The sequence below is a fragment of the Gasterosteus aculeatus genome, chromosome X, assembly GCF_964276395.1.
Source record: "Gasterosteus aculeatus chromosome X, fGasAcu3.hap1.1, whole genome shotgun sequence".
NCBI classification, from domain to species: domain Eukaryota; kingdom Metazoa; phylum Chordata; class Actinopteri; order Perciformes; family Gasterosteidae; genus Gasterosteus; species Gasterosteus aculeatus.
Genome location: NC_135698.1, coordinates 9,678,515 through 9,699,693, shown reverse-complemented (window position 1 = coordinate 9,699,693; position 21,179 = coordinate 9,678,515). Strand labels below are relative to the sequence as shown.

Genomic DNA, 21,179 nt, shown 5'->3' with positions numbered 1-21,179 from the left:
TAAATATCCGCCTTAGAAGACTTTCTGTAGGGGAAAAAAAGCCCACTTCCGATGTCTCACTCCTCTTTTAGTCCTGCCCTCATCACTCACACTTCCCTTTTCTCCTTCCTGACTTTGCCCCGTCCATCATCTCGTGGTCTTGTGTTCTCCTGTCGCAGCTGGCGCTGCCTCAAGTGGGGTGCATGGCCTATCGCCATAGTAACAGACAGCCGTGACAGGTGGAGATAGCAGGTAGTGCGCCGATGCATGACTGCCGCTGCGACTGCAGAATGCCAACACTATAGAATGAGAATGAGCAGAACGAGAAGAAGAAGAGCTCTTACACAAAGTCCCCCCTGCATGCGGGGTGCACTTTCAATTCATTAAAGCCGCTAATCAGAGTGGCCCGTGCCTTATCTGTATTCTACACGTGTAGCAAAGCCACAGTGCCATTGTAACCATTGTGCATCGTACCGACATGGGTCAAAGAAGTGCTCTATTCACACGTGTTGTGCGTTTCTATTTCTTTGCTCTCTATGGCTAGATCTGATCCAAGCCAGGCCAATCTGTTTCATGTCAGTAAGGGACTGGATTCTACAACAACAACATCCTACATATCCTCTGCAATGAGCTGAGTGTGTGTTTCAATTCATTCAGTCTAGAGATGGGAAATTATTGCGAGCTAAAGCAACACACACACACACACACGCATGCCATTTTTACATCTCTATAAAAAGTCATATTACATTAAATGGCATCTGTCCCCGACACGGACCTCATGTTCAGCGCCAGCTCCCAATGCCTGCAGTGGTCTTTATGGCATTTCTCCCACACTTCACCACTGCAGTGGTCGAGCACGTGGAGGAGTTGGACAGAAACTAGAGTTTTCTGAATTGGATTCAAAAGAACAGCCGTGTGTTTAATACATAAACCGGCATCAGAGCTTTACCAGGAACTTATCGTATATGTTGGGGGTTCTAGGTTTTAGGGAAATGGCAGGAGCCACAACAATCAACACGCCTTTAGATGATGCGACGGCTCCCCTCCTGGTTTAGCGGCTGGATGAGGGGAGAGGGATGAGAGAAAGCCACACCAGAGGACGGAAAAAGATACAAAGACAGACAGTAGACAGAGACTGCAACACTATACTCCGAGACTCACCATGAGCAAACACACGGCGGATTCTGGCATGAGTTGGACAGCCATGATCCTCTTATGGATTCTCCTGCCGGAGGGACTCTCTTCCTGATCCTCGTCCTCGTTGCTCTTATTCTGAGCCTTCACGCAAGGAAGCAGGCTCACCTCCGTCCAGATGCAGTCGGTTGACTGGTCCCACCACCCTGTGTCCCCAAACACCTCCCCTGTGTCCCTCAGCGGGTGCTGCAGAGAGCCTGTGGTCTCTTAATTGCAATGCAACAGTCCCCGGAGAGCCCGCGACTCCTCAATCTCTCTGCGAGCGTAAAAGCAATCCTGCTTCCAGTCCTTTGATCTGAGAGCAAAGCGGACCCCCCACACCACAAACCCCCTCCTCTCACACTCCTCCTTTTACTTTTAAAACACCCCACGCCCACCTCCCCCAAACCCCTCTGACTAGGGCTCCCTCTTGCTAAATGCTCCCCTCCCTCTGTCGCCCCCCTCCCGCCTCGGTTCCCCGGTCTGCTCTCCTCACAGCACAAAGCCCATCCAGTGGTGCTCGTGGGTTCGCGGTCTATCCTCTTCTCTCCTCAGGCTGTCCGGTCGCTGCTCCACAGGATGTAACCTGCATCAGCGAAGCCCTGCCTCCAGGGAAAGACAAAAAAAAAAACGCTCACCTCTCCTCTCAAGAGCTCCAGCACAGAGAGATCCCCGCTGGGCTGAGTGTCAGGAGGGCAGAGGGTGAAGAGGTGGGGGGGGGGGGGGAGAAAAGCAGCCGGGAGGAGAGAGGTGGAGTGGGAAGAGCATCCACCGGTCCACGCTGTCGAGCGTTAACGAGGGTGGGTGGAGGAGAGGGAATGCGGAGAGCGAGAGCAGACCCCGCCTATCGATGCCAGACGTGGAACGTGGGGAGGCAGCAGCACGCTTCATGAACACGAGTGTGCGTGTGCACATGTGATTTAAGAGCTGTCATTTTCACAGACACCTGGCGTCCAGACTAGGATTTTTTTTTAGAAAGGCGTTTTGGCATGAATAATTCAGAAAACATTCACAGCGTTTAGCTTTTGTCTTGCGCGTGCATGAGGGAGCACGCAGGATATAGAGGTAATTACAGGGGACAGGTATAGGAAATAGTTGAATAATACAACTAATGAAGGCTGTAGCTGCTCATTTCAATCAAGCATCACCAGCTTATATCAAAATATGAAAACAGTATTGTATTTTTGGTGAAGAAGTGTATGGATGTGCACTTTTATATTAGTTAGTGAGCAGCAGGGTGCATCGTGGCCTCAAACATTGCATTTAAAAAAACAGCTGTAGTAGTTGATCACCAGGGCTGTAGTGGAGGGTAAACGCTGTTTACGCAGCAATATAGAATTTTGGAAATAGCGTTTACGCACCGGGGGGGGGTGTAGTAGTCGTTGCGGGCGGAAGGGCCGATGAGTGTTCCTTGAACTTATGTTGTCAGTGTAATTGACAGGCTGCTTAACTGGTTAACTCTTAAATTCAACATATTTTTTCAGGCAGTGATATGACAGGCAATGATGCAGAGAGCACAGGGAGAGGAGAAACACCAGGTCCAATAGAGAGAGAAGCACAGAGGAGCCATGAAAACGTTCAACACGTTCAACACGTTCAACGCGTTCCAGGTTCCCTGGCGGACCTGACGTGGAGGACAAGGAGGCCCTCTGGACACTACTGTAAAAAGGAGACTCCATATGTAGATAGTTCTTAATCTGCAATTGTGTTGTTGTGTTGTGTTGACATACTTTTCTTTACTGTTTTTTTTTATTTAATAAACTACAAACTACTAACACATGTATTCATTGTCATTGATTGTATATGACTTTTACTGATAACATAATGCAATTTAGCCAGGGCAGCCTTACAAGAGTCGCGACGCTTTGTGTTGCGTTGCTTCGCATCGCGTAGAGGTCTGTAAGATCACAAAATTCAGAGTTTACCCACCTCTAATTTTACCACTACAGCACTGTTGATCACGTAATACATGTTGACAGGTGTGTGTGAGTGATACAATTCAGTGTATAAAAAGCAAAACTAACAAGATCTTTGAAGTAATATCATTTCTTGATTAAGATTAACGACGGCGTGGCAGTCTCAGCAATGCTTGTTCTCCAACACATAACGTGGCAGTTGAGACAACCGATGCAGCGTTTCTTCCTCTCACTGCGCATGCGCGCTGCCACTCGCGCGCTATCAGGAGATCGAAAACAAGTTTCACACGTTTTTTAAAGCCGTTATGAAGACATCAACCGGATGAAAGGTAACCCAGTTTCTATTTCATATACGCCATGGCCACAAAACACCGACACCGAGCCGATAGAAGTTCTTCTGGCTGCTCTCCTCCCTTTTACGAAGCAGCGAACGGAAACTGAAACTCGCAGCAGCTTTGACGCAGCTTTGGTGTGAAGTGACTCCTTAAGCTGCATTGGGCAACTGTCACCGAGAGACGTGAGTAGAAGCCAGCTGTTACGTCTGCACAACGAAGCCCATATTGAAGCAGAGTCTAACTTGTTTTTCTGTGTTTTGTTTTTTACATTTTTTTTTTACACAAAAGCTGTAAAAAAGTTGTACAATCATTTGAACAACTTTTAAAACAGATAGTTAGGCAGTCGTTGAACCACCTGATTTATATTTATCAGGATTTACCATAATCCTTTTTTATTTTTAATAGATTTGAGGCCGTTGTACCTGCATCCAGCAGGAGATGGCGCTGCCGAGCCAGAAGCCCAACGAGCCACTTAGTGACGAAATCTTGCAGGATTGGGAGAAAATTGGCTCTGGAGGATTTGGTGACGTCTACAAGGCCAGGCACAAGGACTGGGGCTTTGATGTGGCCATTAAGTTACTTCATAGGGGTGTTTGGTAAATGTAGAAATATCTACAATATTCCTCTGACTTTAAATGATATATTGATGAAGTCATGCGCATGTTGTATTTCACGGCCTTCTGCTTTCTCTCTACTTATATCAACAATCCCCTGTCTCATTGCAGCCCCTCCGCGTCTCTGTGGATTGAGGCTGAGGTCATGACTAGGGCCTCCTGTGACTGTGTGCTGCGACTTTATGGAACCTATAAGGGATTTCCGCCTATTGAAGGAGACCCCGTGCAACGGAGACGAGGGGGGGAACCCATGCAAGAGGGACTAGTGATGGCGTTCATGGAAAGAGGATCTCTTCAGTCCCTGTTTGATAAGCTCCATGACCCTCTACTGTGGCCTCTGGTCTGCCGCTTGGCCCATCAAGTGGCTGTAGGCATGAACTTCCTCCATCAACAGGACCTCATGCATGGAGACCTAAAGCCATGTAACGTACTGCTGGATGATCATTTTAACGCCAAGGTAGAGTACACCTTATGTTCAGGTCAACTTTAAGGCTGATTTAACGGTTTGTTTGATGTTGCATTGACCTTCGTTCTCTCCAGCTAGCAGACTTTGGTCTGTCCAGAGTGTCCACCAGTTGCATGTCCACCAGTTGCATGCCCACCGAAGAAAAAACAGGCTACCTCCAAGGTACCTACAAGTACATGCCTCCTGAGGCTTTTGATTCATCGTACCATCCTGTCCGGGCTTTCGACATCTACAGGTTAGACATTACATCCACAAATGATTTTACTCTATATGGTAAAAACTTTTAACAGTGTTAACATGTTACTGAAGATGTCTTCCTCTCTCTGGATTAGCTACGGTATCCTGCTCTGGTCCATCATCAGTGGCAAAGAGCCTTATCCATGTAGGTAGTTTTATTGTCCCAATACCCCCCCATTTAGATTTTCAATCTCTTATGCTATGAAATACCATGATAGCATTTATTTTCCTCATAATATTCAGCTAAAATAAGCCCCGTATAAACTGTACATGTCTCGTTCCCTCAGTCAGCTATGTTTACACGTGACCCTGTGTTCTTATCGCATGACACGCAATGTAGGCAATAATCCTGAGCTTGTGATCGAAAGTATCCGTGGCGGGCAAAGACCTCCCACCCCTGAGAAAATTGACAAAGAAGGGTGGAACGAGCTGGTGAATCTCATGGAGCAGTGCTGGGATAACGACCCCTCCAAGAGGCCCAAATTTAAAGGTAAATGTCCATCACTATCGCCATATAATATATTGTCTGAACAATACGCTTAAATCTTTTGAAGGCGAGCTGGACGGATACATTTTTAGAAATTAATAGTAAATTCTGTTTCAGATTCCCTTGAAACCACTGAGGCGGTGTTTTCACAGAACAGGGATGGAATTCCTGATGTGGTCTGTCAAGTCGAAAAAGCCTTCAGAGGAGTGGTACAACATTTGTTTCAGAAAATGAAATATCGTGCAGATTAATCATGATTCATATTTAGCAAGGAATACCAACGTGTTCATTGATTTCTCTAATAGATTCTCTGTTTTTCTTCAAAAGGCACCCACCAGTAATCAACTAAGCACGAGAGGGAAAAAAAAACCTTTTATCGAACGGACAGAGTCAAATGATGAGGTCGATTTCAAAGTACGGTCTCCAATACAGCTGTATATTTTAAATAAATTATGTTTTGATGAAATTGGAAAGTTTATTATCACTGGAATTCTGAAACTACTTTGTGGTATATCAACATTTTTAAAGCAATATTGACTTACAGAGCTTTTTATTTTTAGATCAGGGATTCCGTCAAGGTTTCTACTCGAGAAATGAGTTGCCCAGATAAAGGTGAATACTTTTGTCACTGTAGTGATGCAATTTTTTCTCTTTGCGTAAACAAAAAGTTCTGAAATGAGCGTGATATTGACATGAGTCTCATTAACAATTGTAATGCATTTTATGAGCATGCTTTCTTTGTTTCTTTTGTATTTCAAAACAGTGAAGTTCGTTGACGAGAACAGGCCAAATCTGATTAGAAACGTTACCAAGGTAATGGAAATAACAGATCTGCTTGGAGAAATGGTCCACGACGAAGCCCGCGCATCGATGGCTGCTGCAGAAATAAGCTACATAAGGATGAGAAAGCTTTACAACTCGTTACATTCAGGAGGAGACAAGGTCAAAGCAGCCTTCTACGACGCTCTCGCACAGCTTCATCCCGAACTAGTGTAGAGGCCCGGTAGGATTTCCTGCTGCTAAAGTGACGATGAGTTATGAATTGTTAAATCTCATTTTTAAATCTCCCTTTCTTTTCAATCAGGCGGCTAATTCTCAAGAAACAGAGCTTTTCTACAGGTATCAAAGACTTTCCTCGCGCCTCATTCTACACTTGAGACAATATGTATTTCATTAATTTGATTAACGTTATATATACTTGTTTTTTCTACACTTGATGATGATGATAGTGTAGTATTCATAATCATGGGAGAAATGTTTCATGTCACAGATAATAAGGAGCTATGATGACCAACAATCTAATGAGTTTGGCAGATCAGCCTTCATAGATCATAGGGGGAAAAATTATATAAGAGGGTTGCAGCTTTCCTGATTTTCAATTCAAGATGAAATCATAGGATTTGTGGTGGTGAATATATATCTTGTATGTGTTGTAATTTTCTGTTTTACAGTGTTTATTTTCAGATATTTGATTTTCTGTTTCCTGTTCTCATGTTGTACTATTGTCAGATACAAGACGCTACTCTATATGAACTGTCCCAACCAACCAAACAAATAAAGACCTATTTCACTTCATAAAAACATATTTTCCTAATGGACATATTTTTTCACAATGTATCTTCCCCGGCTGTTATGAAGGACGTGTGGTTAAATTACCATGCCATTATTATTATGTAGAGGGGGTGTTCCTTGTTTCCTCCAGTGGGAGACAGACAGGCAGAGAGAGAGACGGAGGGAGAGAGAGAGAGAGAGAGAGAGAGAGAGAGAGAGAGTGGGTAAGAGGCTTTCCTGGTTCAATCCCTCAGTAACTGTCACAAGCAGTCAGTCAGTCACCTGCAGATGATGGTGTCGAGTGCATCCCATCAGCAAAGTTGCTCTCCTGTCTCACTCTGTTGTTCCGGTGAATACTGGGTCACACACTGAACGGAAATAGACAAACATTTGTTTTTTGACTGGTCAAATATAACAGTCATTGTGAGGTGAACCTCAGTCTGAAGATTCAACACCTTTACCTCCTGCGCACACAGACACTTGTATTTGTCTCTGTTTCTGCCCGTCTGCCCTAATAGCATTTGACCTTTGTCTCCTTTACTTCTCTGTCTCCTTGAGCTTCGTCCCACGTCTACACTTTGGTAAATCCTCTCAGGGAAAAGTATGTTCAAGTGGGATCCTTCCCTTCCGCCGTCCTACTGCCCCGCTCCAGCCCACTCACCCGTCTCACCCCACCCCGCTGTATTAACGCTCCCAATCCTCTTTGTGGGAGAGTGACGTGTGCTACTGTCGGAAACGCTGTTAAGCTCGGCAGGCACTGGGAGAGCGGAGCGTGGAGAGAAGCTACACGGATAACCAAGCGCCACAGCTTTCTGGGCCCCCAGGAGAGACGGATCTGGTGCCACCTGAGAAAGACCCAGAGCGTCCTCTCCGGCGGCGTCTCATGCCTCCAGCTGGGGGTTGTCGTGGATTTCTAAATTTGGTGTGCCGAGATAGTCGACTACGTCAACAGGTTAGCTGGAAACTGTGCGTGGGGAAAAAACTGGCTTCAAACTCCAGAGGTTTGAGCTGACAAACTGGAATGCAAACTCTTAAGACAAACAACACAGTTTTTAACTGTTTGAAAACATTTTTAATTAGTATGTGAGATCAAGTGTGTTTCGGGTTAAACTGCCGCTCCGGCCACAGAACAGATGGCAAGGCGGCTTCCATTCGATGTCTGGTGTGTCTGAAAGGCGTTTGGGTGAAGATGCACTCAAAGTCTTGGGTGTTTATTAGGGCTCATAACTGGAGAGCAATTTGTTGCTGTGCGTGAAACCTGCGGGGAGTGTTTGTTGTGTGAGAGTGTGTGAGAGTGTGATAAGAAGTGCTTGAACAGTGTGTGTGTGTGTGTGTGTCTTAGCACGGTGGTGGGGCCCTGTGGAGGTCGTGGTCCTGGATTTCTTAGAGATGGAGGGTCATGGTTACGACCAGTTTGGAGATGGGGAAAAGGACACTTACCAAATCGACTACCGGCGGATCGTAGGGGACATGGAACCGGCTCGGCAGCGCGCCGCAAACAGGGACGGGGAACCGGCTCAACCCTGCGGCCCCTCGGCGCCGCACGGACATGGGCACGAGACTGCAGCCCAGCGATACAGCGCAACGCGCATCCAAGCTGGATATGAACCAGAGAGGTCAGTCCACGCGCCTGCTCACTGCACATGCTGGGAGGTCGCGACCCTTCTCTGACTTGTGCGACGCTTCACAATTAGTATCTCAAGCAGCATTTGGAACGTTTGCGCTTTTTAGCAGAGGTGGTTGTGTGCAGGGTTGGCCTGTTAAAGGCCAATCCTCTTACCTGCTTGTGTATGGAAAGTATATCCAAAGACAAGACCGGATTGCTTTTGTTAGCACTTCCTGTCTACGCTCCAACATTTGTAATAGGATCTGCAGCATGTGTGTAACAGAGGTCAAGAAAGAGACAACATGCACGTCTTTGACAAGGGGTAAACATTTCCAGACTAAATAAACGTGCATTTGCTTTTGTATGATTATATGTAGGAACAATTTGTATCTTCAGTTAAATATTGTGTGCGTTTTTCTATTTTAGCATGGCAGACTACTTGATCAGTGGAGGCACGGGTTACGTTCCTGAAGATGGATTAACAGCACAACAACTCTTTTCTGTCGGTGATGGACTAACATACAAGTAAGATATATGCTAAACACCACTCGAAAACAAACAGCGACTGGCACATGTCATCGTGTGACACGCTTAACACGCCAGCGCAGGCGTACATGTATAGAAACACACGTTATGCAATGTCTTCCATTAAATGCGGACACATCTGCTTGGGTTTTTCATACGGAGGATTAAAATGAGTAATTCTACTTTCAAGTATGACTCCGAGTGGGGTCACAGGCATTAAAAGCAGTGTGTGAGAGTTTGTGCACGTATCGGCGTGTTAATGAGTGTCGGTGTAGGCCCCTTAATGGAGGCGATATGCAGCGCGTACCAGAGTGCAGAGGATAAATGGGCTGAAAGGCTGACAGATTATGTCTGCTCACTGTCAGCAAAGTTTAAACTGCTGCTTCGCAGGAATATGATTTGCGCTGTACAATTCACAAACACAACCAAAGCTGCTTAATCCTTGTTTATGGTGATTGTTACGAGTCGTATTGATTATTCGTGCAGACATGTCTATTGGTCTCAGTTCCAAAATGTGTCTTCTTCCAAAATTTCCCTTCTTAGTGACTTCTTGATCCTCCCTGGTTTCATAGATTTTACTTCTGATGAGGTGGTAAGTACCATTAAACTATTCAACATATCTCAATCCACAAACTGTATACTTTTCGCTGGTTTACAATATATATTTTTAATGTTGTTTGGACAAATATAAACGTCATCATGCAGAAACGTGTCGGACAATACTCAATGTGTTCTCATTGTGGAATATGTTGCAGAAAGATGTAAAACTTAAAGAATTGATACCACTCACTGCTTTTAAATCTAAAATGAAGTCTCTTGTCTTTGTCTTATTCTGTGTTTGCTGTGTTTCTATGATGCTGTCTTTGCAAACCCTTGAAAAACATATTTTTAATCTCAATGGGACTTTCCTGTTTAAATAAAGGTTTAAGTAAAAAATGAATAGATCATTTACTTGCACAGACTTGGGCATTAACCCTTGTAATTCCTCCCTAACTCTGTATTATGTTCCATCGAGCACAAGGTTCTTTTGTTTGGCTTGCTTCGTTTTTGTCTTTGCAAGCTCTTCTGGGACATTATATTAATGTCATGCCTGAGTCACGTGGGTTGTTGCTAGATAGCAGGTGTTCAAAACAGACATACACTTGCATCATCCAACACTCAGCAGGTGAAGTCAACCTTTAATTCTGCCCAAACGGGTTGCAGTTTAATTTGATGCAAACTAAAAAACAGCCTTAAGATTTGGTTAAGAAATGTGTTGCCGCTGCAACACTGGGTGGGACGATGTTTGTAGAAAACCATGTCATCAGTATGTCAGATTTAGTGTTAGCATGTATTTTAAGATCATAAAATAATTTCTGTTTATGCACTCCAATATTTAGGATCTAACCTCTGCGTTGACGAGGAAGATAACCCTGAAGACACCTCTTATTTCATCTCCCATGGATACAGTCACAGAGTCATTCATGGCCATCTCCATGGCGGTGAGTCAAAGCCCTGCAGCACTTTACACACACACACACACACACACACACACACACACAAACCACAACAGATTGCTGACTAAGTTTATCGTCATCCTGCTTCAAGTGCACAAGCACACTGATCGCACCTGGATAACTTTTCAGTGTTATCTCATCGGTTAATTATTTCCTCTGGTGTCTCTGATTGACTCTCAGTTGATGGGTGGGATTGGAATAATTCATCACAACTGTACTGCTGAGTTCCAGGCCAACGAGGTGCGCAAAGTCAAGGTAAGACGGACCAAGTTCACAACCTAAATTTGACTTAAAAACGTCAACGGTGACACTGTATCACCCTCTTTCACAATAACATGGAAACAGTATACACAGAATGGCCTCTAATCATTGTACACTTTTTTGTACGTTTCTTTTGTTTGTGCAAGAAATTTGAGCAGGGCTTTATTACAGATCCGGTGGTGATGAGTCCCCGACACACAGTGGGGGACGTGTTTGAGGCAAAGACGCGCCATGGTTTCTCTGGGATCCCCGTAACAGAGACTGGCAGGATGGGCAGCAAGCTGGTCGGCATTGTCACCTCCAGAGACATAGACTTTCTGTCTGAGAAGGACCACGACAGACCTCTGGAGGAGGTGTATATATATATATATATATATATATAGCTATTGTGTTCATGTGTGTATGTGTGAGAACACTAAATATACGTATGTATAGATATATATGTATATCTGTATATCAATCTCACATTCACTACAGTATGGTGTTAAATGAATGGGCGGTATATTAATATACACGCTCTGGACTGTTTTCATTCAGGCAATGACAAAAAGAGAAGATTTAGTTGTTGCACCCGCTGGAGTCACACTAAAAGAGGCTAACGATATTCTGCAACGTAGCAAAAAAGGTAAATCTGTGATGTGTGTCACTCTACGGTAAACACAACTGACCAGAACTTGGACAGACGCCGGCGCTTTTGTCTTTCTTTTAACACTCTCTGTCTCTTCTAGGAAAGCTCCCCATAGTGAATGACAGCGATGAGCTGGTCGCCATCATAGCGAGGACTGACTTGAAGAAGAACAGAGATTATCCTCTGGCCTCCAAGGATTCCCGCAAACAGTTGCTGTGCGGAGCTGCAATCGGTACAAGGGAGGACGACAAGTACAGGCTGGACCTTCTCATGCAGGCTGGGGTGGATGTGGTGGTCTTGGTAGGTTTCGTCTGGGGGTCAGACTGAGCTTTTGGTTTATTTGCGATATGACCTGCTAGAAGCTTTTGGGGGTTTCTTGATGGTTTTATTAAATTGAGCTTTCCTAAGTCAGCTATCTATTGTTTTTTTGATTAAGAGATACAGTTGTTTCATCTCTTATTGAAACTGTCTTAATTTCAACAGGATTCCTCCCAAGGAAACTCAGTGTACCAAATTAATATGATAAACTACATCAAACAGAAATATCCAGAACTACAGGTAGTTGGAGGAAATGGTAAGCTCTCCTCTTGTGCTTCTGCATTTGTACCTTTTACTGTATTACCTTTCATAGCTCTTATCTGTATCTCTGTCCCCCTCTAGTGGTGACAGCTGCTCAGGCCAAAAACCTCATAGACGCTGGGGTGGATGCCCTGAGGGTGGGCATGGGCTGTGGCTCTATCTGTATCACCCAGGAAGGTATGTTGAAAAGTGCAGTCCTGTAAACAAACAGTGGGTTTAAAATAAACACCGATGAAACTAAAACGAGTTCGTGATACGAGTTCACGCTCCTGTCCCTCAGTGATGGCATGTGGACGGCCCCAAGGTACATCCGTGTACAAGGTTGCAGAGTATGCGCGACGTTTTGGAGTACCAGTGATTGCTGATGGAGGCATTCAGACAGTTGGGCATGTGGTGAAGGCTCTGGCCCTGGGAGCATCAACTGGTAGGTGCACATCCTTTCATCCTGTGTGTGCCACTCTTTGCGTCATTGAGAGAGCATTCGAGGTCCTTGGGCACTCGTTTGACCTTGCCTGTTGTCCTTAGCAATACACAAAACGGCGCCCTATATTTCTGCCCTTAGTGATGATGGGGTCGTTGCTCGCGGCAACCACTGAAGCCCCAGGAGAGTATTTCTTCTCAGATGGTGTACGTCTGAAAAAGTACAGGGGGATGGGCTCCTTGGATGCCATGGAGAAAAATAACAGTCAGAAACGTTACTTCAGGTGAGGGGTTGGGGTCATAGATGGCCACAATGACACCTTAATATATTACCCTGTATTGAATTGTGTTCGTGTATACAGTGAGGGAGATAAGCTGAAGGTCGCTCAAGGTGTCTCGGGGTCAGTGCAAGATAAAGGCTCCATACATAAGTTTGTTCCCTACCTGATTGCTGGCATCCAACATGGCTGTCAGGACATAGGAGCCAAGAGTTTATCCATTCTACGGTAAGTGTGGGATGGCGTGCGCGCGTGTGTGTACCGTGTAAGGGACTTTAAATATGAGCTGTGTCTTTGCTCCAGATCGATGATGTACTCTGGAGAGCTGAAGTTTGAGAAGAGAACCATGTCTGCTCAGATGGAGGGAGGGGTCCACGGCCTCCACTCGTAAGTCCGACCTGTGACCCCTGATCCTCTGCAACGCCTTCTTTCTCCGTGTGTCTCTTTTCTGTGGTTCCCTGTCTGCTGTTAAAGTCATCGGTTATCAGCTGCTTCCTCTCTGAATGTCCACATATACAGAAACATTTGTCAGAAATCTTTAAAATGAAATTGATTTTTGCTTAGCAGCATCAAAATGTGTCTTCTCTCTTCCTCTTTTCTTACCCACGCTGTCACAATAGATATTCTTTTGTGCCATGTAAGTACAACCATGTTGTTATCACACCCCCCATCTTCTTTTTTCGTTTAATATTGCTTTCACGCCAGGCAAATATTATCTCAACCTAGTATACGCTTGCACTCTTCCATTTCTTTTTTCATGCTTAGTTACGAGAAACGACTTTACTGAGGCAGGAGGAAGAGGAAGCACCCGACCGGGACCGAACATCCCGACCCCGGCAGCCATGAGCACTTGCACAGGGCGCATGTGATCAAACGACAAACGGAACAGCTGTTCTAAAACCTCAGGCTGCTTTTCCTGCGCTCTCCCCCCTTTCTTTTTCTTTCTCTCCCATCTGTGACAGACAAAGCAAAGCATTGAGTCTAAAGTTCAAACCTCACATGCAGCCACACACCTTATCGTTATCTGTTGTTGCTGTGGCCGAGCTGCAGTGGAGGTGATGTAATTACTTGATCCCTTTCAACAAGCCAACGGATGTTTCTTCTTTAGGACTAGCTTATCATTGCTGATCTAACAGGAGGCCTTTTCCGTGGTTGGCCTGAGTTTCACCCTGATTGAGGCGACAATAAACAACAAAGCTTGCAGAAGTTTATTATCGTATGTGCAGCTCAGCGCGCAAAAACGTAAGGACGGCATCAAGCGGTCAAATGCTTTTTCAGCAACAAATGACACATAACTGTTAAATATTTAACATTTTAATTCCGAAAAAAATGTTTAAAAAGAGAAAAATTAAAGAAGACTGTACACATCTTTCTGATTATAATAACATACAGGTACATTATCCTCATTTTGGCTTCATACTGCAAATACGTCTAAGTCACATTGGCTTGACATGTTGGGATCATCCATTCTTCATAAAACATAAACACAGTATTAACTAACATTGTAGCTATTGATTGTATGTAATATATAATAAAGGCGGTTATTGTATTTTTTCAGGTTGGTTATTAAAATAATTAAATTGTGAGTGAATTAAATAAAGCACACTCAGTGGGGAACTGTTGTAACAAAACAATTGTCCTGGATAGATTTCTTTCTTTATGGAGTTGTAGACAAAAAGTTGTTTCAAGTTGATTGATACGTTTTAAATATGTTTTTCTTTTTTCTTTTGTGTTACTCACCATCTTTGGTATAACAATACACAGTTTATTTTAATTTTGTAATAACATCCAATCAAATAACTGAGCTCATGTAGTGGTTGATCATGTTAGGGTTGATCAATGGTTTGACAGTCTGGTAATAGTTTCTTAATTAAAGGTTACAGATAAGATATAACTACTTTCTCACCGGTTTTAAAATGATGTCTATGTTAATAGTGTTGCACAAATAAAGATCATTTTTGACAACGGCGTTTTGATGCATTTCTGTTTAATTATATGAAGTGAAACTTTTGTTTTTCTTATCTTCCCTTGAAGTGGTAAATATATTTATATATATATATATATTATCAAAGCCACTTTCAAAAGTGTAGGATTATTGCAACTTTGATTGTAGTACTAACATTCCCAGAATACCCCTTAGATGGTTGACTGAGGAGGCGGTAAAAAAAAATCATCCTGGTCTTATGTCTTAAGTTTATTACACCACACTGAAATACTCTATAATAATCTTATACATATATACCAAAACGCCTGTAGTTCCCATGATGAAGTATGTTTGTAGGCTTTGTAGGCGAGGTGCTGATAAGTTGTTGCAAAATGTTGTACTTCAGCATCACAGAGCTCCCTTTGAGCTCACAGAGCTCCCTTTGCTGAATTCATTTTTCAGAAGATTGTGTCCATCCAATCACAAGTGATACAATAACTCATCCTTCTGAGCAACATTTTCTCCTATTGAAAACACAAAAGTACATCAATAGTACAATGTTATTGTATTATTATTTTACTATGAAATATGGCCCTCTATTAACTAAACGTCCCTTTCAATTTCTGTATACAGTTAAAATGTCAAAAGTTCAACATGTACTGTAAGTTGTATACATATTAAAACTGAGATGAACTGAAGACAGCATTTGCAAATAAAGTTTTCAACATACATAATATAAACTGTGAAATAATCATGGAAAATAATTTACATCTCCATATTGTATCAATAATATCAGTAATGTTCATTTATTTTATAAGTTAAGGTTATAACATACATGTGTATAACTTTTATGATGCATCTAACCTGATTGGAGTATTGTTTCAGTACAACGTAACGTGAATTTTAATCATGACATGAACATGTATAACTTTCTACAATTCAATGGTGTCACTGCAAACACTCAGAGCGTCAATTTGTCTGCACACGTTGACAAACTCCGCTTGCACGGCCAGATCCCATTCCAGCTGTTTGCTCTCACTCAGATGTTTAGTACCGGCCAGGCGGCCAGATCCGCAACCGTCCCGAGAGGCCAAGCTCAGGGTTCTGTAACGCCGGTGGTATGACAGGTGGGGGATTGCTCTGGGGAGGCTGCTCTCAGCAAAGTTTTGACCTCTATTGGCCCAGGAAAGTGAGCGGCACTTCCCCGTCTCCTTGGGTTTGCTGCAAAGGCCTTGTGTCGAACCAGAGACGCTCTCCTTCCAATTCCATTGCTCCGGTGACACCGGTGACTTGCCTTGAGATGTCAACGAGCTGTTTGGTTTAGAAGGTCTTGAAGTGGACAGGCCGTTGTCTTGTTCCATGTCACCACAGGAGTTGGTTCGGTATAATGCATTTTGCATAGAGCTGGGCCCTTGCTGTGATTCACCCTGGCTCGGAGAGCTCAAAGAGAGGCTGGAAGAAGCATGAAAGAGTCTCGGCAAACCAAAGATACTGTGAGAGAATAGGGATTCGCTGAACAGAGCCTGGTCAATGCTACGGGACAGGTCTATGAGAGATGGGGGCCGCAGATCCGCAGTTGAGTCCGTCTCCATTCTCAGGCTATCCAGTGACGATAGCTGAGACTCAACTGCGTTGTTAGGCTTGGACCGTGGGTTTGGGGGTGTAAGGAAAGCAGTGCTCTGGGTTTGGCTGGAATTGGGGACAAGCCTATTCCGAGGATGATCCGCCATTGGGAAAAGGGGAAGGTCCTCTGACTGTTCCTTTGTTATGACATCACAGGCCACCAGCCTGAATCCAGAATCACGAGAGGAGACGACAGGAGAATCTGCACATCCCTGAGAGGGCTTGATGAGCCCTCGTGAATGGGAGCCGCACGAGAGACGGGACCAAGATCCTGGCCGGGGGTTAGTTAAGGACTCGGTAGAAGAGTTGTTTTGGCAGAATAGAGGGTGTGAACCAATGAGAGACAAACCTAGACACACCCCAATCTCACAGAGCCTGCAGCCTACCTGGTAACCCCACCAGGGCCAGGGCTGGAAACCGTAGCTATCAACCCCACCCAAACCGAGGGCATGCAAGATCCCATAAAACTGGAGGCCTCCACACCCTAACAAACACAAGGAAGCCCCTAATCCAGCTCCTGCTGCCCTACCCCAGTCCTCCACTTTGGAAAAGGGGTAACGTGAAGATGGCACATCTTCAGGAGATCCTCCGCTCTCTCCAGTGTCATTCAGCCGGTACAGGTGCTTCGTGTTGAATTGCATAAAGCAGTAGAATACAAGGTAGGAGCTTGAGAGGAATATGGTGAGACATACAAACCCACCCTGAGGGAATAGCAGGATCACCGAGGGGAGGCTGGGGAAGAGCTGGAGCAGGCCAACACAGCCTAGGGACACCCCAGAATACAGCATGGACATACACAGTAGCAGGCATGGCTTGGGAAAGGCTGAAAACGAGGTGGAATTAGCAAGTGGGAATGAAAGATGCATACGTGAGCGCAGGGAAAGCAGGATGAAGGCAAGGGAGAAGGCTGAAATCAAGCAGGGAAAGGAAAGCTCAGAGAGCAGCAGAGAGCCCAGAGGGGGGAGACGATCTTGGTGATTATAAGCATCATAGAGCAAACAAAAAGCTTGAATCCCTTCGAACGCTAAAAGAAACAAGTGCAGCAGGAAGAAGTAGGGGCTTCCCGCGGGACAGCGCAGGGGCAACCCTAACAGACAAACCACAGAGATTAGGCCGAATACAGAAAAAACAGAACCCAGGCCGTAGACGTGTGCTTCCCATGCAAATCCCCACGTGGCGAGGGCAGAGTTCCAGTCCGAATACAGAGGGATGGAAAGGGCAGAGCCCAGGGTCAGATCGGGGCGCGGTGACTCGGTGGGGGTAAAGTCCTCTGGGTAGGTGGGTGTCCAGGACTGGTCTGATGTTTTGCAGGGTGTGGCAGGTGTGTCTGTGCCGCCGTCACGCAAGAGCGTGCCACTGGTCTTTGGAAGAAGCACGGCATTCTCCTTGGAGTCATCTGAAAAATCAAGCAAGATAAATTATAAAAGTATTACCAACGTATTGTGTGCCAAGGCTGAACACTTACAATGAACTTATAACCAAACCTTTTAATTGTAAACATGGGGGGAGTACGGCAACACATTCATATAATAGGATGAACATGCTTATCCTTTGAAACATAATGTCATGATGTGCGTTGATTCCACTACTGGTGATGATGAAGTGAATTATACGCAAAGTATAGAGTTGGTGAGTATTTGCCATGTGTGAAGTTAATCCATAATATAACAGAGGCTCGTAACTGGGAACCTCTAACTGGGTCACAGTGAGAGTGAGAAAGTAGTGGAGAGAAAAAATGTGTGTTGATTAGCCAGTATTGACCTCGTCGTTGCTCTCATTCTGCGTGGCTATTATTAAGCACAGTCTAGAGGCGTTAATATGTTGCATTCTTTCTACAAGAAAGGATACAACATATTTGCAATACATGTATCAAATGTCACATCTGACTAGGATTGTGTAACCATCTCTGTAACCAACCATGTAAGCATCTCATTCCCTTGGTAAAATAAGGTTCAGAGTAAGCTGTGTGCCACCAAGCTCAGGTAACGTGTCCAAAGGTGCACATTTCAGATTGTCCACTACTACTGGAGGGATTTACTCAACGAAATTGCAAATGCGTAGCCAACCTGAGGAAGAGTATGTTCTCACAGACCAATGTCCAAAGCCCTCCTCCCTCTTTGCTTGTGGACACAACACACCATTTACTTTGACAAGTGTGTGTGTGTGTGTGCAGTAAACACTGAATGTGCGGGTATGCACCACATTATCCACCCACCTTTGCGCGTGGGTCGTACACACTGACTGAATATTGTAAGTCGCTTTGGATAAAAGTGTCAGTTAAATGACATGTAATGTAATGAATACAATGTTGCAACATCAACAAGATAGTGGACTTAGAAGTGGACTTAGTTGGGAAAGAGGCAGGGGGATTGTGTTGACACTTATGAGTGCAATTTGAAATACTGCAGTCCCACATAGACTTAAGAGTCTTTTAGATTCTATTTTTGCTATTTAATGAGGTCAACACCATAGAGCCTATGATTCAATGCAGCCCATAAGTGACAGGTGTTACCTGTGATTTGTGGCAGGAGCTAATTAACGATGGATACTAGCAAATGAATGCAACTTAATTAATGGCTTACCATTGTCTGCCTTCATGCCCGGGTTATTACCCATAATATCAATCAATTCTTCTCTGGTCCCTTTCACTGGGACTGTCCCGCCCTGTGCACCGTCCTGCATGACAACAGAGGGTCCAGTGGTCCGTCCCCATACGGCTACTGGTGGAGTGGGGTGCTCGGGGTCGGGACGGGCTCCGGCGTACGGCGGCGGAGTGGATTCCGGAACTGTTAGAAGTGAGCCGGGCGGAAGAGAAGCAGGCGGTCCGGCGGCCGCCTTATCCGGAGAGGGTGGGGAAGTTGGCTGATTCTCTTCTGACTGGTCGGACTCAAATATGGATACTTTTGTCTCAGCTGGTTTGTACTTTAATGTTTGTCCCTGGGTGGAGCGAGGTGGTGCTCCTCCTGATGAAGACCTCGTTGGTTGTGCGCTCTCCTTGGATGTCTCATCCTTTGTATCAGAAAGTCTGGATATGATAAGCCCCTTCTCATTATGATGCAAACGAGAGGTCTCTGTGCTCTCCTCGAAAGCAATGTCTTCATCCATTGCACCTTTTCTATCAGATTCCTCAGATGACGAAAGCGGCCAGCTCAGAGGCAGACCCGGGAAGTCAACATATTTCGTCCCAGACATTGGATTGCTCGGTGCTAAGCCAGAGCCATGTGGTCTCGGTGGTGGAGGTGTGCGACGCCGCGCTTCCGTGTTGTCGTCTGGCTGTTGTGCATCCCTGACATGTTCTCCGTTGAAGGCTGCGACATGAAGTGAGAGCGGAAAGGAGAGGAGGAGAAGCAGACAGAGATTCCACAGAGAGTGCATGGCGAGGCTCTATAAACTCCTCCAAAAAGTCACATGCTGATGGTTTTGAGGGGTATTGTCCAGTCCCAAGCTCGACGGGTTGACAGATCTTTAACCTCGGTCATCTCGCTGATCTCTTGCTTGACACACCTGGGTGAGCAAAAGAAGGTGAATCGCATCCATCACACAGCTGTCTGTGCAACAACTCGTCAAACATTATGCATTGCTAGGATATTTGCAATAAATAATTTGAATTTCTGCATATAGGTCAAGCACTAAAATGAAAATATGAAAGCATTCAAAACCTTTTTTCCTTTCACCTACAAAGTCCTATAAAATACACTCATTCCACGAGCCAGGGTGCAAATGTTCCTTTGTTATAACAGCACGATAAAAGACATTAAACACACGCTTGCTTTTTTCTAGATGCTCCCAGTTCTGCTTTCTTACCTCATCATTAGCCCACTCTGCTGCAGCCTCTTTAAACATGTATGCTCCTTCGTGTCGCTGCCTGACTGCAGTCTCTCTCTCTCTCTCTCTCTCTCTCCGCGTAGCACTGTGTGTCCCATCAAACTCACTGTGCTGTGCCCCTCTTCTCTCCATCAGTCGACACATGGGACGGACCCCACCTCCCCGGGGACAACCCCGCTGTCCCACTCTCTGCTGCTGCTGCTGCACTGATCCGACAGTCAGTTTGATTGTTTGCGCTATTCTGTTGCCCTAAATGTGAGGCATCATACACACACACACACACACACACACACACACACTCACAGAGCATCATCTCTTACTGCTGGTTATGTTGTGAACTGTGTGTGAGGCTGTGGGAGTAGGAGAGGAGAGCAGGGGAGAGAAGAGAAGGTAGGGAAAAGGGCATGAATATAGTCATAGGGGCTAAAGCATAGTTGTCAACCATCAGCGTGTGCCTTGAGCCACCCAGTGCCGCAGATCGATACGCGCTGTCGACTTCAATTGACAACTGATGCAGTGCCCTTTCTTTTTAAGTGGCCGTTACTCAGTTGTTGTCACAAACAGTATACGAAGGAGAAAATTCTCTTTGAATGGCAGACATGCATTTTGCATGATAGTGGTTACGTGTGTGTACATGATCTGATCACGCAGCACCTCCTAACCAAGAGGATGCGCTGACCTGAATACTGTGATTACCACTTGTGACCTTATTGCCATGCCATTAATGTGGGAAAAGCATTTCACTACATGATCTGCCTCTGATGATACCATGTTACTAACTTTCTTTATTTTCTCGCTTGTGTGTGGAGTTTCCACACAGAAGGGGAAATCCAGCAGCCTCGACGCCTAATTGAAGTCCCAAGGGTGGTTCTGAGAATAGACACTGATCCACATGCCTTTGGAGGCAGGGAGAGTGAGAGGGATAAAGCACAGTTACACATCTGTGCCGTCTCTTCAGGGTTGAGTTTGCGAAGTGAAAAGTCCACCACTGACCATGGTTGAACTAGCAATACAAATGAGTATTGTTACTCTGGCATTCTGCCAAGGGCGCATTGATCTTCTGCCATCCTTTTTTTTATGAACATATATTTTTCACAAAGCCATAAAGGTGAATTCTCCATGCCTAGTTGGCTGTGACCCTGAACAACACGGCCAACGATGAAGATTTTAATTTTGCAACTGCAAACATAGGGTTGGGATAACAAAGGAATCGAAAGGCAGTGAGGCCTTTGATAGATGGTCATTCCATGATGAAG

The 21,179-nt window shown here is 45.0% G+C and overlaps 4 protein-coding genes across 22 annotated transcripts in view; 2 read left to right on the top strand and 2 right to left on the bottom strand.

Annotated features, from left to right (window-relative positions):
• The window catches only part of LOC120808763 (FERM domain-containing protein 4A), an 85,874-nt gene extending 84,404 nt beyond the window's left edge, over nucleotides 1-1,470 (bottom strand). For 2 of the 3 annotated variants that reach the window (XM_078082644.1, XM_078082645.1), the window contains exon 1: nucleotides 1,141-1,470. In XM_078082644.1, coding sequence (XP_077938770.1) covers nucleotides 1,141-1,185 — 45 coding nt within the window. In that variant the 5' untranslated portion in view covers nucleotides 1,186-1,470. The remainder of the gene's footprint in view (nucleotides 1-1,140) is intronic. The other variant, XM_078082643.1, reaches the window with a different exon arrangement.
• A 1,790-nt stretch (nucleotides 1,471-3,260) lies between these two features.
• On the top strand, nucleotides 3,261-6,788 carry LOC120808783 (receptor-interacting serine/threonine-protein kinase 3). Of its 14 annotated transcripts, none has more exons than XM_078082627.1 (12): nucleotides 3,269-3,397; nucleotides 3,493-3,585; nucleotides 3,809-3,999; nucleotides 4,129-4,474; nucleotides 4,558-4,718; nucleotides 4,816-4,865; nucleotides 5,061-5,210; nucleotides 5,325-5,416; nucleotides 5,535-5,621; nucleotides 5,768-5,819; nucleotides 5,971-6,210; nucleotides 6,292-6,788. In XM_078082627.1, the coding sequence occupies exons 3-11, from the start codon at nucleotides 3,842-3,844 to the stop codon at nucleotides 6,201-6,203; spliced, it is 1,329 nt and encodes a 442-aa protein (XP_077938753.1). In that variant the 5' UTR covers nucleotides 3,269-3,397; nucleotides 3,493-3,585; nucleotides 3,809-3,841; the 3' UTR covers nucleotides 6,204-6,210; nucleotides 6,292-6,788. The 14 variants fall into 14 exon arrangements, 13 of the variants coding, with proteins under 13 accessions (XP_077938757.1, XP_077938753.1, XP_040017875.2 ...); XM_078082628.1 differs by having other exon boundaries at nucleotides 3,275-3,397; nucleotides 3,496-3,585; XM_078082631.1 differs by having other exon boundaries at nucleotides 3,261-3,397; nucleotides 5,325-5,413; nucleotides 5,971-6,788.
• A 681-nt stretch (nucleotides 6,789-7,469) lies between these two features.
• On the top strand, nucleotides 7,470-14,519 carry LOC120808779 (inosine-5'-monophosphate dehydrogenase 1b). Of its 4 annotated transcripts, none has more exons than XM_040161933.2 (17): nucleotides 7,470-7,710; nucleotides 8,101-8,374; nucleotides 8,791-8,889; nucleotides 9,433-9,481; nucleotides 10,269-10,370; nucleotides 10,566-10,640; nucleotides 10,793-10,999; nucleotides 11,184-11,271; nucleotides 11,375-11,574; nucleotides 11,758-11,848; nucleotides 11,935-12,030; nucleotides 12,134-12,277; nucleotides 12,416-12,557; nucleotides 12,636-12,779; nucleotides 12,855-12,938; nucleotides 13,172-13,188; nucleotides 13,317-14,519. In XM_040161933.2, the coding sequence occupies exons 2-17, from the start codon at nucleotides 8,148-8,150 to the stop codon at nucleotides 13,418-13,420; spliced, it is 1,869 nt and encodes a 622-aa protein (XP_040017867.2). In that variant the 5' UTR covers nucleotides 7,470-7,710; nucleotides 8,101-8,147; the 3' UTR covers nucleotides 13,421-14,519. The 4 variants fall into 4 exon arrangements, with proteins under 4 accessions (XP_040017867.2, XP_077938752.1, XP_040017865.2 ...); XM_040161931.2 differs by having other exon boundaries at nucleotides 7,493-7,759; XM_078082626.1 differs by lacking the exon at nucleotides 13,172-13,188.
• Nucleotides 14,520-15,251: 732 nt separating this feature from the next.
• Nucleotides 15,252-19,598, bottom strand: LOC120808767 (proline-rich transmembrane protein 4-like). The gene is made up of 2 exons (XM_078082625.1): nucleotides 18,681-19,598; nucleotides 15,252-17,494 (listed from the first exon to the last, which is right to left on the bottom strand). The coding sequence occupies exons 1-2, from the start codon at nucleotides 19,471-19,473 to the stop codon at nucleotides 15,408-15,410; spliced, it is 2,880 nt and encodes a 959-aa protein (XP_077938751.1). The 5' UTR covers nucleotides 19,474-19,598; the 3' UTR covers nucleotides 15,252-15,407.
• Nucleotides 19,599-21,179: the final 1,581 nt, after the last annotated feature.